Here is a 16,039-nt window from a genome sequence, read left to right as displayed (position 1 = left end):
TCAACTGGCTAACATCATATACAAGAGATGGATAGATGCATCTTGAAGAGACTAAAATGTACAATGTCTGCTGTCTCACTCCTTTAAGGGGTCAAAATGGTGATATAGCAAGCCTACCTTTCAGTACCAAAATAAAAAATTCCAATACTATTGCTGTTGCAATACCTACATACAAGGACCTCAAATTGACAACTTGTTTTCTCATGTTAACGGCATAATCATGGGTTTAATTCAAGAGCAAATTTGCACACAGCTGTGTAGGCGCATGTAGACTGTGTTCACCCTCTCACATAGAGTAAGCTAATTAATGTACACTTTGGGACGCACAGAGAAACGTCAGCCTCCGCTCCTTCCGATGTCCGAAGAGAAAGAGAAAACATTTTGTTCCCAGAACAGGCAGAACCACCCTCGTAGTGGAGCTGTACATTGGCACCATGCAGCCAGCCAGCCGAGAGGGGAGGGAGGGGCGGGGGGGGAATCAAACTCACCCACCCACACATAAAGCAATGTAAGAGGGCGGTGGTTGAGGGGTCAACGCATCTAAACCAGGGTGGGGTTAGAGGCTAAGAATAAGATATAGCCTACTATATGCAAAATGGTTGTGCTGAATCGCCCATAGATCCATCGCGGATCGTTAGAAACCAAATCCCAGCCCATGAATGAATGGTACCACAGTGGTGACCGGCCTGCCACAATGACACAGATACCCCTGTAGCTCAGTTGGTAGAGCATGGCGCTTGCAACGCCAGGGTTGTGGGTTCATTTCCCACGGGGGGCCAGTATGAAAATGTATGCACTCACTAACTGTAAGTCGCTCTGGATAAGAGCGTCTGCTAAATGACTAAAATGTCAAATGATACCCTGATAAGACACCGACAGTCAGCGCAATGGATGTCACTCTCACTACGCCCATCATCTGTGATAGTGGACACTGGCTTTAACATCTAGGCTAAATGCGGCCACACCCTTTCACAATGTGAGGACATTTATTTGCCTTAAAAACCTGATAATTTAGCCTATCGTAGCCTTCCATATTCCATAAATCTGCTACAGAGGAAAAACAGATAATCTCATGCCTTTTAGAGTGGAATTCCCTTTTATGCAGACGTGACATTTTTAAAGCTGAAAAGGGTAATGTCATACTTGAGTCTGCGATTAAGGCCTGCAGATCACACTGGCACACAATTACACTTCCTCGCCCAACATTAGGAGATACTATAGAAATATGTAAAAATAAAAAAAGAGCAAATCGAAGCCTAATCGATTTGGTATTTTCCAGGTGTCAGTATGATATGAAATAAATAGTAGTCTATCCCTTCTCTCAGATAATGGGCCTTTTCCTGCAGACCGTCTCGGCGCCTGTCATCTCCAGGACGGACAGCGCAGCATCCCGTCCACCCCTTCCTACCACACGGCTGCCTCAGCCCCACAGCCCCTCCCCCCTCGCCACAGGCTCAAACCTTCCCCCTTCGCCACAGGCTCAAACCCTCGCCCCAGTCTGTCCACTCCATCACATCACCAGACCAGACGTCAGAGTGGCAGCCGTCCGCATCTTGACTGACAGCTATAAATTATCATTGACTTATTACTTCAGCAGCCGACCGTCAAATTAAAAGTGTAAATGAACAGTGCGGTGAGCGCTAAAGGAGGGGGAGGCTGAGGCTTTTCAGTATCGCAAGCAATAAGAGCAGTATCTATCCTCTATTCAATAGATAAATCAAAGGAAGATTTCCTGCTATATCTTGCCAATTACATTTCTTGCTCAGTCATTGCGCTCGGTCCTCCCATCCTCCCGTCGTCTGTGGCAGAGAGAAAGGAGCGCCCCCCTCAGGAGATTCTGCTCTCCAAATGAAACAGGTTCTACCCAGTTTGCACCCTAAGAGCTGACAATGGAGCTATTTATATACCAGGAGAGCTCAGGTCATGTCTCCAAACACAGCAAGACACACAAAGAGGATAGATCTGAATAAAATGTATACATTTCCTTGTGAACTGGCATTGTGTGGCAGAATATAACAGAGTACCAAGATTAGGCTATGCGTTTTATTCTATGGTTTCCAGAAAGTGAAGGGTCAAAAAGGGAGGGGGAACTTATCCGCATTCTTAAATTTAATTTAAAATCGTACACTTTAGGCTATCATTTCATATTTAGGCAACAAAATAAGCTCTAAACTCCCTGAGCAATGTACAAAGAAGCTGTAAACTCCCTGTATCTTTTATTCATGGCATATATCCAGCGAAATACACATATGCAGTATGTAACATATATAGCCAGCTGGTCTGACTCTAGAACCTTCTCCTACATAATTGCATTGTCCCTCACAATTTGTATGGCGTAAACTGCATACGATTTTGCAAGAACAGAAAACATTCACTATAGTTCACAAAAGTTGAACTCAAGAAAGAAAAATACAGCATAGAAACAAATGTACATGTAACACATACACCATATCACCGTGCTGAAACATGTCACATACATGCGCACATACAATTCTTCAAAGGAGCAGTCTAAAGGTTAAAAAATTATCAATTTTGAATTCACAAATTATAGTGATTTTACTGCGTCTGTACATAGTTACAACATCACACACAGAAAGCATTCGATAACATCTTAAAATCAATTCTCTATCATCTGGATTTAAATGTTCAATTCTATGTTTCATCCTTTTCCCTTAGTTCTGCATGTAATGTACTGATGCTGTGAAGGGTCAGTAGCTGAAAACCTGCATCTTCATTTACTCTGTGTTAATGAGCGGAGCAGGGGAGGTGAAACCCCACCCTTATGCCACCACTTCCTGTGTTGGAGAATAAGCATTCATATAACTGACCACCACCATCACCATCTTCATAGTCACAGACAGAGATAGTGACAGAGTGAGAAAGAGGAAAGAGAAGGTGACAGACAGATTGTCACACAGACAGAGCAGATGTATAAATGCAGTGTGTCTGTGTGTGGAGGCGATACTCACTCATGCTGTGGCTCAGCCTGCCAGGCAGGGAGAAAGAAGAGGAAAGGTGCAGGTAGCCAGGCGTAGACAGACCTATGCCTGTCACTAAACACACTGCCCTGTCTCCATCTGAAGAACTGAGCAGGCGCCATTCTGGGGCGTTTTTGGACCCTCCTCTGACAGGCCCGCATCGCAGACGCTGCACCTTCCTCACCCAATGTGGGCCACCAGTGTGAACCCAGAAATGTGCCACATGAAGGGTTACTGTAGGCTGTTTTATTGTTGGAGGACTGTACCAAGTCAACCCTCAGACGCAGGGGGGATCAAGGAGGAGTGATTGCTCAACCTCACAGGCCTTCTTCTCTCCATCAGCAGATCCTCCCCCGCCGCCTGCTTCTTTCCAGCATCCCTGCCGTCCTCTTCTCTCAGTGCCACTCATTTCTTCCTTTTTTATACATCTATGCATCTATGCATCCTTCCCTTTTTCCTCCTCCCCTAGCGCAATGCAATTATGGTAATGGATTTTCTCCCCTCTGCTGATGGCTTCCGACATCCTGTCCAGAAATTGGGCTAATAATCCTCTTAAGGAGTCATGTTTAGTTAATGAGAAGGGTGCAGTGGCTTCTCAGGGGGGCATACACAGAGTACACAGCTGCACAGACCAGACATACTGCACATGTGAAGCTATTTAACCAAAGTCTGCTGTAGCAGCAGCTGCGCTTATCAGACTGTCCAGAGAATACATGCCATCACTATAGCTCCTCTCAGAGAAAGATGGGGGAGGGAGAGAAAGAGGGGGAGGGAGAGAAAGCAGGAGCAGAAAAGGATGGAATAGAAAAACTGGGAAATGGAGAGAAAGACACTTCTCCTTTCCGCCATTTTATCGTTTGACTGTGCTCCAGCTCTCTTTCCATGTCTTTCTCGCCCCTATTCTATCTTCATCTCAGTTTTATTCTGTCCATCTTTTCTCTTCTTTCTCTGCATCTTTCCCTTGGTTATTTCTATCACCCCTTTCTCACTCTCATTCGTTCTTTATCTCCATCCTCACTGATGTGAGCCATGTCTCAACACATACAAATAACACATTAAAACATTTTTAAAAATACACAGTAGGTTATATACAAACCTTAAACGTAAATGCGGGAAATCATATGCATTACCAACCATATATACTACAGACATCATTCACACCCCAATTCCTCTCTGTGAGCCGCCCACATAGAGATAAGAGCGGCTACGCCTCATCAGCATCCAGCTTTTCCTTTGTCTTCTTAAGCTTCCCTTTGAGCATTTGAACATACAGTACTACACAGTGCAATCACAGTCAATGTAAAGAATACCACACAATATTATTACCAGTACCTAGGCTACTGAAAAGACTAAGCTATGAATGCAGTGCAGACAATAGGGAGGATAGCATTCAGTACCACTGACTACACATAGGCTACCACATACAAGTATCATCTCCTGGCCTAGCCTAATTGTCGTGACTAATAAATAGCTGAAAAGGGTGGCAATCCATAGGCTAGGTATAAAAGATTACTTAGCAATCAAGGCACACAGTTTGTAACATAGGCTATTTGAAGAAAAGTGAATTTCAATGTCCGCCAGTTTGATAATAGATCTTCAATAGATTTTTGTTGTACCTTGACTCAACTCTACAGAGGCTCCCTGCCCGTAAGGTTAACACGAGTCACCAGTAATGTGAGAGTAATACTGGCTTTATACAGCAAGGTCACACAGTTTTTCAAAAATATATTTAAACTGTCATGTGAAAAAATGGGCAGGAATGCAAAGGTATGCACAGTGGAGGGGGAGGATAAACAGTAGAAGGCCAGCCACTTCCCACCGTGTCTGGCACACGCACGCAACGAGTCCAGCTAAAAAGGCCTTGTTAAATCCTGCCAAGGGGCTAAGTGCACTTCCAGTAAAACCAAGGCTCCATCCGGCCGGCCCACCACGTCAGGTTGGGGATTATGAGTGGGAGAGGGAGCACTGGGGTCATCAGAAAATTAGGCGATCAATACAGAAATATAACACCCCACTCATTCACTGACTATCTGCTGCCTTCCCATCCCCCCAGACACAACCCCTGTGATAGGCCTAATTGGTATCATAATTTCCTAATGGTGTGGATGACAACCTCCTCTAGAATAGGCTAATCAATGCATTTGATACGCCAACAATATTATCACTGCTAAAATGAATATTGTAGTGTCAACCCAATTAAGAACAAAAGAGAACATTGTGTGTTACCGTTTGACGGTCCGGGTGTGGCCACAGGAATGTAGTCTGTCTTCAGGACTACATTTTCTCATGTGGGTTTTACATGTGACTACTAACACAATGGAATAACTGTATAGTAATGCTGCTAATCTTTTTTTTGTTATTTCAACATACTGACTGGAGGTTCTTCCCCCATTTCCCTTCCTCATCGGAGACAGTTCAGACTGTTCCCACTAAATGGCTTCAGATTTGCAGAAACATCATCCGTTGATGTAACAATTGGCAGAAAGTAAGGGCTACCATTAACTGATTAGCAGGCATTTCACATTTCATTGACTTCCATAGAAACCCAGGGAACATCATCCCAGCTGCAATTCATCAGCACACATGGAGTATGGGGAAAAGCCAGTGTGTAGACAAAAGAAAAACTAATAAAATGCGTCCATAGTGCCTTTTCTAAAACAGCCACAGATCATGGGTGGACACTGGACAGGATATGGAATAGTCATACATACAACTGTTCAAAGGTTTGGGGTCACTTACAGGGCCTCCTGTAGCTCAGTTGGTAGAGCATGGCACTTGCAACGCCAGGGTTGTGGGTTCGTTTCCCACAGGGGGCCAGTATGAAAAATGTATGCACTCACTAACTGTAAGTCGCTCTGGATAAGAGCGTCTGCTAAATGACAAAAAAAAAAAAAGTAAAACTTAGAAATGTCCTTGTTTTCGAAAGAAAAGCAATTTTTCTGTCCATTAAAATAACATCAAATTGATCATAAATACAGTGTAGACATTTTTAATGTTGTAAATGGCTATTGTAGCTGGAAACGGCTGATTTCTAACAGAATATCTACATAGGTGTACAGAGGCCCATTATCAGCAACCATCAGTCCTGTGTTCCAATGGCACGTTGTGTTTGCTAATCCAAGTTGATCATTTTAAAAGGTTAATTGTTCGATAGAAAACCCTCTTGCCATTATGTTAGCACAGCTGAAAACTGTTGTGCTGATTAAAGAAGCAATAAAACTGGCCTTCTTGAGACTAGTTGAGTATCTGGAGCATCAGCAATTGTGGGTTCGATTACAGGCTCAAAATGGCCAGAAACAAATAACTTTCTTCTGAAACGCGTCAGTTTATTCTTGTTCTGAGAAATTAAGGCAATTCCATGCGAGAAATTGCCAAGAAACTGAAGATCTCGTACAACGCTGTGTACTACTCCCTTCACAGAACAGCGCAAAGAAAAAGCAACATCTCAGACTGCCCATCTTAATATTTTATTTTTATTGGCCAGTCTGAGATAGGGCTTTTTCTTTGCAACTCTGCCTAGAAGGTCAGCATCCCGGAGTCGCCTCTTTACTGTTGACGTTGAGACTGGTGTTTTGCGGGTACTATTTAATGAAGCTGCCAGTTGAGGACCTGTGAGGCGTCTGTTTCTCAAACTAGACACTAATGTATTTGTCCTCTTGCTCAGTTGTGCACTGGGGCCTCCCACTCCTCTTTCTATTCTGGTTAGAGCCAGTTTGCGCTGTTCTGTGAAGGGAGTAGTACACAGCGTTGTACGAGATCTTCAGTTTCTTGGCAATTTCTCGCATGGAATAGCCTTCATTTCTCAGAACATGAATAGACTGACAACTTTCTTCTGAAACTTATTTGTTTCTGGCCATTTTGAGCCTGTAATCAAACCCACAATTGCTGGTGCTCCAGATACTCAACTAGTCTCAAGAAGGCCAGTTTTATTGCTTTAAATCAGCACGACAGTTTTCAGCTGTGCTAACATAATTGCAAAAGGGTTTTCTAATGATCAATTAGCCATTTAAAATGATAAACTTGGATTAGCAAACACAATGTGCCATTGGAACACAGGACTGATGGTTGCTGATAATGTGCCTCTGTACACCTATATAGATATTCCTTTTTTTTTTTTTTATCAGCCGTTTCCAGCTACAATAGCCATTTACAACATTAACAGTGTCTACACTGTATTTCTGATCAATTTGATGTTATTTTAAATGGACAAAATAATTGCTTTTCTTTCAAAAACAAGGACATTTCTAAGTGACCGCAAACTTTTGAATGGTAGTGTGTGTGTGTGTATATATATATATATATATATATATATATATATATATATATATATATATATATATATATATATATATATATATATATATATATATATATATATATATATATATATATATATATATATATATATATATATATATATATACACACACACATACAGTTGAAGTCGGAAGTTTACATAAACTTAGGTTGAAGTCATTAAAACTTGTTTTTCAACCACTCCACAAATTTCTTGTTAACAAACTATAGTTTTGGCAAGTCGGTTAGGACATCTACTTCGTGCATGACACAAGTCATTTTTCCAACAATTGTTTACAGACAGATTTTTTCACTGTATCACAATTCCAGTGGGGTCAGAAGTTTACATACAATAAGTTGACTGTGCCTTTAAACAGCTTGGAAAATTCCAGAAAATGATGTCATGGCTTTAGAAGCTTTTGATAGGCTAATTGACATCATATGAGTCAATTGGAGGTGTAACTGTGGATGTATTTCAAGGCCTACCTTCAAACTCAGTGCCTCTTTGCTTGACATCATGGGAAAATCAAAAGAAATCAGCCAAAACCTCAGGAAAAAAATGGTAGACCTCCACAAGTCTGGTTCATCCTTGGGAGCAATTTCCAAAACGCCTGAAGGTACCACGTTCATCTGTACAAACAATAGTACGCAAGTATAAACACCATGGGACCACGCAGCCATCATACCACTCAGGTATGAAAAAATAAAATAAAGAATAATGTATGCACTCACTAACTGTAAGTCTCTCTGGATAAGAGCATCTGCTAAATGACTAAAATGTAAATGTCAGGAAGGAGACGCGTTGTCTCCTAGAGATGAACGTACTTTGGTGCGAAAAGTGCAAATCAATCCCAGAACAACAGCAAAGGACCTTGTGAAGATGCTGGAGGAAACAGGTACAAAAGTATCTATATCCACAGTAAAACGAGTCCTATATCAAAATAACCTGAAAGGCCGCTCAGCAAGGAAGAAGCCACTGCTCCAAAACCACCATAAAAAAAGCCAGACTACGGTTTGCAACTGCACATGGGGACAAAGATTGTACTTTTTGGAAAATGTCCTCTGGTCTGATTAAACAAAAATAGAACTGTTTGGCCATAATTACCATCGTTATGTTTGGAGGAAAAAGGGGGTGGCTTGCAAGCCGAAGAACACCATCCCAACTGTGAAGCACGGGGTGGCAGCATCATCCTGTGGGGATGCTTTGCTGCAGGAGGGACTGGTGCACTTCACAAAATAGATGGCATCATGAGGAAGGAAAATGATGTGGATATATTGAAGCAACATCTCAAGACATCAGTCAGGAAGTTAAAGCTTGGTCGCAAATGGGTCTTCCAAATGGACAATGACCCCAAGCATACTTCCAAAGTTGTGGCAAAATGGCTTAGGGCCAACAAAGTCAAGGTATTAGAGTGGCCATCACAAAGCCCTGACCTCAATCCTATAGAACATTTGTGGGCAGAACTGAAAAAGCGTGTGCGAGCAAGGAGGCCTACAAACCTGACTCAGTTACACCAGCTCTGTCAAGAGGAATGGCCCAAAATTCACCCAACTTATTGTGGGAAGCTTGTGGAAGGCTACCCGAAACGTTTGACCCAAGTTAAACAATTTAAAGGCAATGCTACCAAATACTAATTGAGTGCATGTAAACTTCTGACCCACTGAGAATGTGATGAAATAAATAAAAGCTGAAATAAATCACTCTACTATTATTCTGACATTTCACATTCTTAAAATAAAGTGGTGATCCTAACTGACCTAAGACAGGGAATTTTTACTAGAATTAAAAGTCAGGAATTGTGAAAAACTGAGTTTAAATGTATTTGGCTAAGGTGTATGTAAACTTCACACTTCAACTGTGTGTGTGTGTGTGTGTGTGTGTGTGTGTGTATATATATATATATATATATATATATAAACTTCGATAGTTACATCACAATATTGCAACATTATATTTGCAGTAGTTGGCTGTACCTACATCAAAACTTCATAGCTAGTGATGAGCGATTAGTGCTTTTTCAGGTGGGTTCAGTTTCGGTTAGATTTTCTGTTTTTTTAATCACGGTTTTCCATTTCGATTACTTGCACTACGCCTTATGTGGGTTGAACGCTGTAACAACACAGAATAAAACAATTAATAAAAGTCCCATGATGGTAGTGACTGCCCATTACTGATTATCACTTATTAACCATCATTTATTCACCTTACTTTAATAAAATATTTCAGTTGTTGTGTATATTACATTTGTTTCATTTGATGACTTTATTATTTCATTCCAAGTCATCTCATCTCTATAGAGCTACTGCCTATGCTGTCTGACAAACTCACTATTTTGAAGTTCTTTAAAGTAAATAAGGAATAAGCATACATTCTTCCATACGTAAAAATGTATGCACGCATGACTAAGTCGCTTTGGATAAAAGTGTCTGCTAAATGGCATATTATTATTATTATTATTATTATTATTATTCTCTCTTCCATAGCAGGTGTAAAAAAAACAGACAAGTAGACGCGCAATGGATTACTTCTATGTTCGCATCGAGGCATGCAACACTGAAACATGCACGAGAGCATCAGCTGTTCCGGACGACTGTGTGATCATGCTCTCCATAGCCGATGTGAGTAAGACCTTTAAACAGGTCAACATTGACAAGGCCGCAGGGCCAGACGGATTACCAGGACGTGTACTCCGAGCATGCGCTGACCAACTGGCAAGTGTCTTCACTGACATTTTCAACCTGTCCCTGACTGAGTCTGTAATACCAACATGTTTCAAGCAGACCACCATAGTCCCTGTGCCCAAGAACAGTAAGGTAACCTAACTAAATAACTACCGACCCGTAGCACTCACGTCTGTAGCCATGAAGTGCTTTGAAAGGCTGGTCAAGGCTCACATCAACACCATTATCCCAGAAACCCTATACCCACTCCAATTTGCGACCGCCCCAACAGATCCACAGATGATGCAATCTCGATTGCACTCCACACTGCCCTTTCCCACCTGGACAAAAGGAACACCTACGTGAGAATGCTATTCATTGACTACAGCTCAGCGTTCCAACACCATAGTGCCCTCAAAGCTCATCACTAAGCTAAGGATCCTGTGACTAAACACCTCACTCTGCAACTGTATCCTGGATTTCCTGACAGGCCGCCCCAGGTGGTAAGGGTAGGTAACAACATCTGCCATGCTGATCCTCAACACGGGGGCCCCTCAGGGGTGATTGCTCACGACTCCAACACCATCATTAAGTTTGCTGACAACACAACAGTGGTAGGCCTGATCACCGACAACGATGAGACAGCCTATAGGGAGGAGGTCAGAGCCTTGGCCGTGTGGTGCCAGGATAACAAGCCCTCCCTCAACGTGATCAAGACAAAGGAGATGATTGTGGACTACAGGAAAAGGAGGACCGAGCACGCCCCCATTCTCATAGACGGGGCTGCAGTGGAGCAGGTTGAGAGCTTCAAGTTCCTTGGTGTCCACATCACCAACAAACTATCATGGTCCAAATACACCAAGACAGCCGTGAAGAGGGCACGACAATGCCTATTCCCCCTCAGGAGACTGAAAAGATTTGGCATGGGTCCTCAGATCCTCAAAAAGTTCTACAGCTGCACCATCGAGAGCATCCTGACTGGTTGCATCACCGCCTGGTATGGCAACTGCTCGGCCTCCGACCGCATGGCACTACAGAGGGTAGTGCGTACGGCCCAGTACATCACTGGGGCCAAGCTTCCTGCCATCCAGGACCTCTACACCAGGCGGTTTCAGAGGAAGGCCCTACAAATTGCCAAAGAATCCAGCCACCCTAGTCATAGACTGTTCTCTCTGCTACCGCACGGCAAGTGGTACCGGAGAGCCAAGTCTAGGTCCAAAAGGCTTCTTAACAGCTTCGACCCCCAAGCCATAAGACTCCTGAACAGCTAATCAAATGGCTACCCGGACTATTTGCATTGTCCCCCCACCCCACCCCCTCTTTTTACGCTGCTGCTACTCTCTGTTTATTATCTATGCATAGTCACTTTACCTCTACCCACATGTACATATTTCCTCGACTAACCTGTGCCCCTGCACATTAACTCTGTACCGGTACCCCCTGTATATAGCCTCGCTACTGTCATTTTACTGCTGCTCTTTAAATTTGTTCTTTTTCAAATTTCTCTTTTTTTTTTTTTTACTTAACACTTATTTTTCTTAAAACTGCATTGTTGGTTAAGGGCTTGTAAGTAAGCATTTCACTGTAAGGTCTACACCTGTTGTATTAGGCACATGTGACAAATACAATTTGATTTGATTGTAGTGAATTACCACGTTTTATGCGCTAAACTATCTAGAACATTGGCCTGTTGGAAACTACAACTCCCTACTACATCGCACAAGTCGGGTTGGATATGATTTATCTCTAGAGAAACTGTGCGATGTGCGCATTGAGCTCACAGAAAAATCCCTAACGAAATGGAATTCAAATAATTGAACTGATGTTGGTCAATGAGTTGTTTAAAAACGAAAAAGTTTTTGTTAATCGCTCAGCACTATTCATAGCTTGTTCTCCAACTTCTTTTGAAATAAGGAGCCAATTTGTTTTGAGCACTTTTATTTCCATGACTGATCAAAACAAATGTTCTCATGGCTCTCTCTTGTCCCTCTGCAGCAGACATGGTCAGCAATATGTTTGGAACATCGAATCGCAATACGAATCATATCGGCTCCAAAGTATTGTGATAATATCGTATCGTGAGCTACCTGGCAATTCCCAGCCCTAGTTTGAAACCCACTAATATGCCATTTATTTAGGTTTTGAACAGATTACAGCCCCACTTAATCATCAATGGGTTATTCCATAGCTAGTAAAAATACACTGAGTATACCAAACATTAGGAACACCATCCTAATATTGAGTTGCACACCCCCCGCCCTCAGAACAGCCTCAATTCGTCGAGCAAGGACTCGACAAGGTGTCGAAAGCGTTCGACAGGGATGCTGGCCCATATTGACTCCAATGCTTCCCACAGTTGTGTCAAGTTGGCTGGATGTCCTTTGGGTGGTGGACCATTCGTGATACATACGGGAAACAGTTGAGCGTGAAAAAACCAAGCAGCGCTGTTATTTACACAGATATGTATCATGTGATAGTCCTGATTCATATTTAGGCTCTATTTAATGAAGGCTATTTTTCATTGGTTAAGGCAGAGGAATTCCGCTAATTCTGACTGTAGCTAAATCATCTTCATTGTAATGCAATACCCCCCAATGTAAATCAAATAGACATCTACCAAAGATAGTTAAAATCGAATCAAAAGGACGTTGGATTAACTTTTGTGCATGCGTTTGAATAGCAAACTCTCAGCACTTCAGGCAGTGGGTTTGATATACAGAATGATGAGTAGAGATTTGGACACTATCCACATCAGCCATATTTTCCTAGACACACAACATTTCTAAACCTTCCAACAATAAGAAACTGCAATGATCCTCCAACAGAATCCGTCAGCCTTTTGCCTATTAGCATAAAAATCATTACGCAGTAAACCTCAGCTGTGACATGAACAGAACCAGATATGAAACTGCCAGTTTGACTAAAAGCATCATTACCAGCTCAAAAACATTCACTCCCATCACCTGCCTGGCTGCCTTTGCCTCTGAAAAACGCAAAAAATAAGGTTGTGACATACACAGGTGTGGATGTCAAAGCAGCCCAAAAGCTCAAACAGCCCCACAATCGTAAAGAGAGACAGTATGAAATGAATACCTGGATGTCAGTGTCCTTCACTGGCTCCAGAGGTTCAAAGGTAGTGGCAGCACTCAGGCTCTCCAGACGCTGGGAGATGTGGAAGATGTCCAGGCCTCTGGACCCCAGGAGGATGGAGCTACAGGGAACAGAGGAAACAGCAGATTGCATTCGTTTAGTATACTATCCTCTAGAGGGCGTGAGGAGCATGAAGTAAGTTGACTGCAATGCAGAACATAACACAGACACTGTTTCATATGCCAGTGAAATGTGGGGGGCAGCATAAACCCCAGTCTGCCATTGTAAATCCATTTTTATAGACATCTCTCATAATCTCTAACAGAACAGGATAGCTCCCATAAACTGGATGTCCAAGAGTACAAATACTGATTAAACATATCTGTCCTCTATTTCACACACAACAGTGACAAGATCACATAATTGCAAGTAGCCTAAACGCAGTCAGATGTATTGTTGTCTGAAAAATATCCAGTCATATAACGATGAGCTTTGTGCAGATGACTTCAAAATCTTACTACCATCAGCCTCATTCATTACAGGGGAAATCATGAGATATTAATGGGCCGTTTACTAGAAAAGGGAAATGGCCTACACGGCACATGTGATTTCAAACCATATCACAGCCCTGCCTGTGAGGATCATCTCTAAAACAAAAAAAATATCAGTGACTGACTGATACACAACAGAGAGCATACGCTTTTACGTCGGCAGCGTCTTGTGATGTTCGGGTTAGGGTGCGGGAACGTAGCCTCTCTCCAGCCTGCTGGATCTCCTGAAGGTTCCTCTCAACATGGGGAAGCTCAGACACGGCCTCAGTCTCCGCTGCAAGCTGCTCCGCCTGCTGCAGGAGCTCTCCAAAGCCCTCCACGTCCATGGCAACCACTGGAAATCAAGGGACAGAATGGCTGGATTAAAAACCAATGGCTATTCTGGATTAAATGACATGCAGTCTTTATGGCTGTCCCAGATTGAGTCACATGAGTGTGTGTGTTACAGTGCATTCGGAAAGTATTCAGACCCCTCAACTTTTTCCACATTGTGTTACGTTACAGCCTTATTCTAAAATGTATTAAATTGTTTTTTTCTTCTTCATCAACCTACACACAATAACAAACGCAAAAACAGTTTTTTATAATTTTTTGCAAATGTATAAAAAGTTCAAAACTGAAATATTCTATTTACATAAGTATTCAGACCCTTTACTCAGTACTTTGTTGAAGCACCTTTGGTAGCGATTACAGCCTCGAGTCTTCTTGGGTATGACGCTACAAGCTTGGCACACCTGTATTTGGGGAGTTTCTCCCATTCTTCTCTGCAGATCCTCTCAAGCTCTGTCAGGTTGGATGGGGAGCGTGGCTGCACAGCTATTTTCAGGTCTCTCCAGAGATGTTTGATCGGGTTGAAGTCCGGGCTCTGGCTGGGCCACTCATGGACATTCAGAGACTTGTCCCGAAGCCACTCCTGCATTGTCTTGGCTGTGTGCTTAGGGTCGTTGTCCTGTTGGAAGGTGAACCTTCGCCCCAGTCTGAGGTCCTGAGCAGGTTTTCATCTGTACTTTGCTCCGTTCATCTTTCGCTCGATCCTGACTAGTCTCCCAGTCTCTGCTGCTGAAAAACATCCTCACAGCATGATGCTGCCACCACCATGCTTCACCGTAGGGATGGTGCCAGGTTTCCACCAGACGTGACGCTTGGCATTCAGGCCAAAGAGTTCAATCTTGGTTTTGTCAGACCAGAGAATCTTGTTTCTCATGGTCTGAGAGTCCTAAAGATGCAACGACTAGGATTGTGCCTTTGGGTTCTGGACAACGAAAGAAAGTTGATATGAAAACCAATAGAACAGGAGAGAAATGGCATAGCGGTGGGTCGAATAGGGAAGTAAATGGAAATGAATTTGCCCAAATTATATAATACTCTACAGAAATGAATAAAATAATTCAAAATACTTCACCAGAAAGCATGACTTAGCCACAGAGGAATCGAGGATCATTATCTTCTTTTAAATAATTGCTGTGGACTGTTTGAAATCACAAGCTCGTAGGCCTATGCTTATTTGGGAAGCGCTCGTGGCAATAGGCCTAGGTGATTATTGAGTTGCGACTGTCAGTGAAAAGTATCTAACGTGTGTGAAGATAATGTGTTGAGTATAATTTAAAATGTTGAGACAAGAAGGGGAGGTGTGGCAAAGATATAGGCGAGTCTCTCTCCAGAAATAGCTCCGCTGTCTCCCGCCAATTCTTGCGCATTTGTTTTGACATTTTAGTCATTTAGCAGATGCTCTTATCCAGAGCGACTTACAATTAGTGAGTGCATACATTTTTCATACTGACTGCAGGAATGTCCACCAGAGCTGTTGCCAGAAAATTGAATGTTAATTTCTCTACCATAAGCCACCTCCAACGTCGTTTTAGATTATTTGGCAGTATGTCCAACCGGCCTCACAACCGCAGACCATGTGTAACCACGCCAGCCCAGGACCTCCACATCTGGCTTATTCACCTGCGGGATCATCTGAGACCAGCCACCCAGACAGCTGATGAAACGGAGGAGTATCTGTCTGTAATAAAGTCCTTTTGTGGGGAAAAACTCATTCTGATTGGCTGGACCTGGCTCCCCGGTGGGTGGGCCTATGCCCTCCGAAGCCCACCTATGGCTGCGCCCCTGCCCAGTCATGTGAAATCCATAGATTAGGGCCTAATTTATTTATTTCAATTTACTGATTTCCTTATATGAACTGTAACTCAGTAAAATCGTTAATTGTTGCGCCTATATTTTTGTTCAGTATAAATACCTGCTGACTTCAGTTAGTATGCATGCATGCATCTCTTGCAGACATGCGTTTGCTCATGACCAAATGCACGTGGACAAGACTGAAGTACATGCATGCATACTAACTGAAGTCAGCATGAATTTATATGATTTTGCACGTGCCAGAAATGTCTACTGCAGTACAGTGCTTGAAAAAGTCAACAATACTTTCATGTGGACATTTTATCTAAAATTTCGACCATT

At 42.7% G+C, this 16,039-nt stretch overlaps 1 protein-coding gene across 3 annotated transcripts in view; it reads right to left on the bottom strand.

Moving 5' to 3' along the window:
• The window catches only part of LOC311137307 (nuclear pore complex protein Nup93), a 32,251-nt gene that overhangs the window by 14,831 nt on the left and 1,381 nt on the right, over window positions 1–16,039 (bottom strand). For 2 of the 3 annotated variants that reach the window (XM_084171732.1, XM_084171731.1), the window contains exons 2-3: window positions 13,724–13,910; window positions 13,029–13,146 (exon numbers count right to left, since the gene is read on the bottom strand). In XM_084171732.1, the coding sequence (XP_084027858.1) occupies window positions 13,029–13,146; window positions 13,724–13,910 (305 nt within the window). Of the gene's footprint in view, window positions 1–13,028; window positions 13,147–13,723; window positions 13,911–14,251; window positions 14,829–16,039 lie in introns of those variants that run through there. The other variant, XM_084171730.1, reaches the window with a different exon arrangement.

This window comes from Coregonus lavaretus (genome assembly GCF_964263955.1).
Source record: "Coregonus lavaretus genome assembly, chromosome: 11".
NCBI classification, from domain to species: domain Eukaryota; kingdom Metazoa; phylum Chordata; class Actinopteri; order Salmoniformes; family Salmonidae; genus Coregonus; species Coregonus lavaretus.
This window is presented reverse-complemented; position numbering and strand designations above follow the sequence as displayed.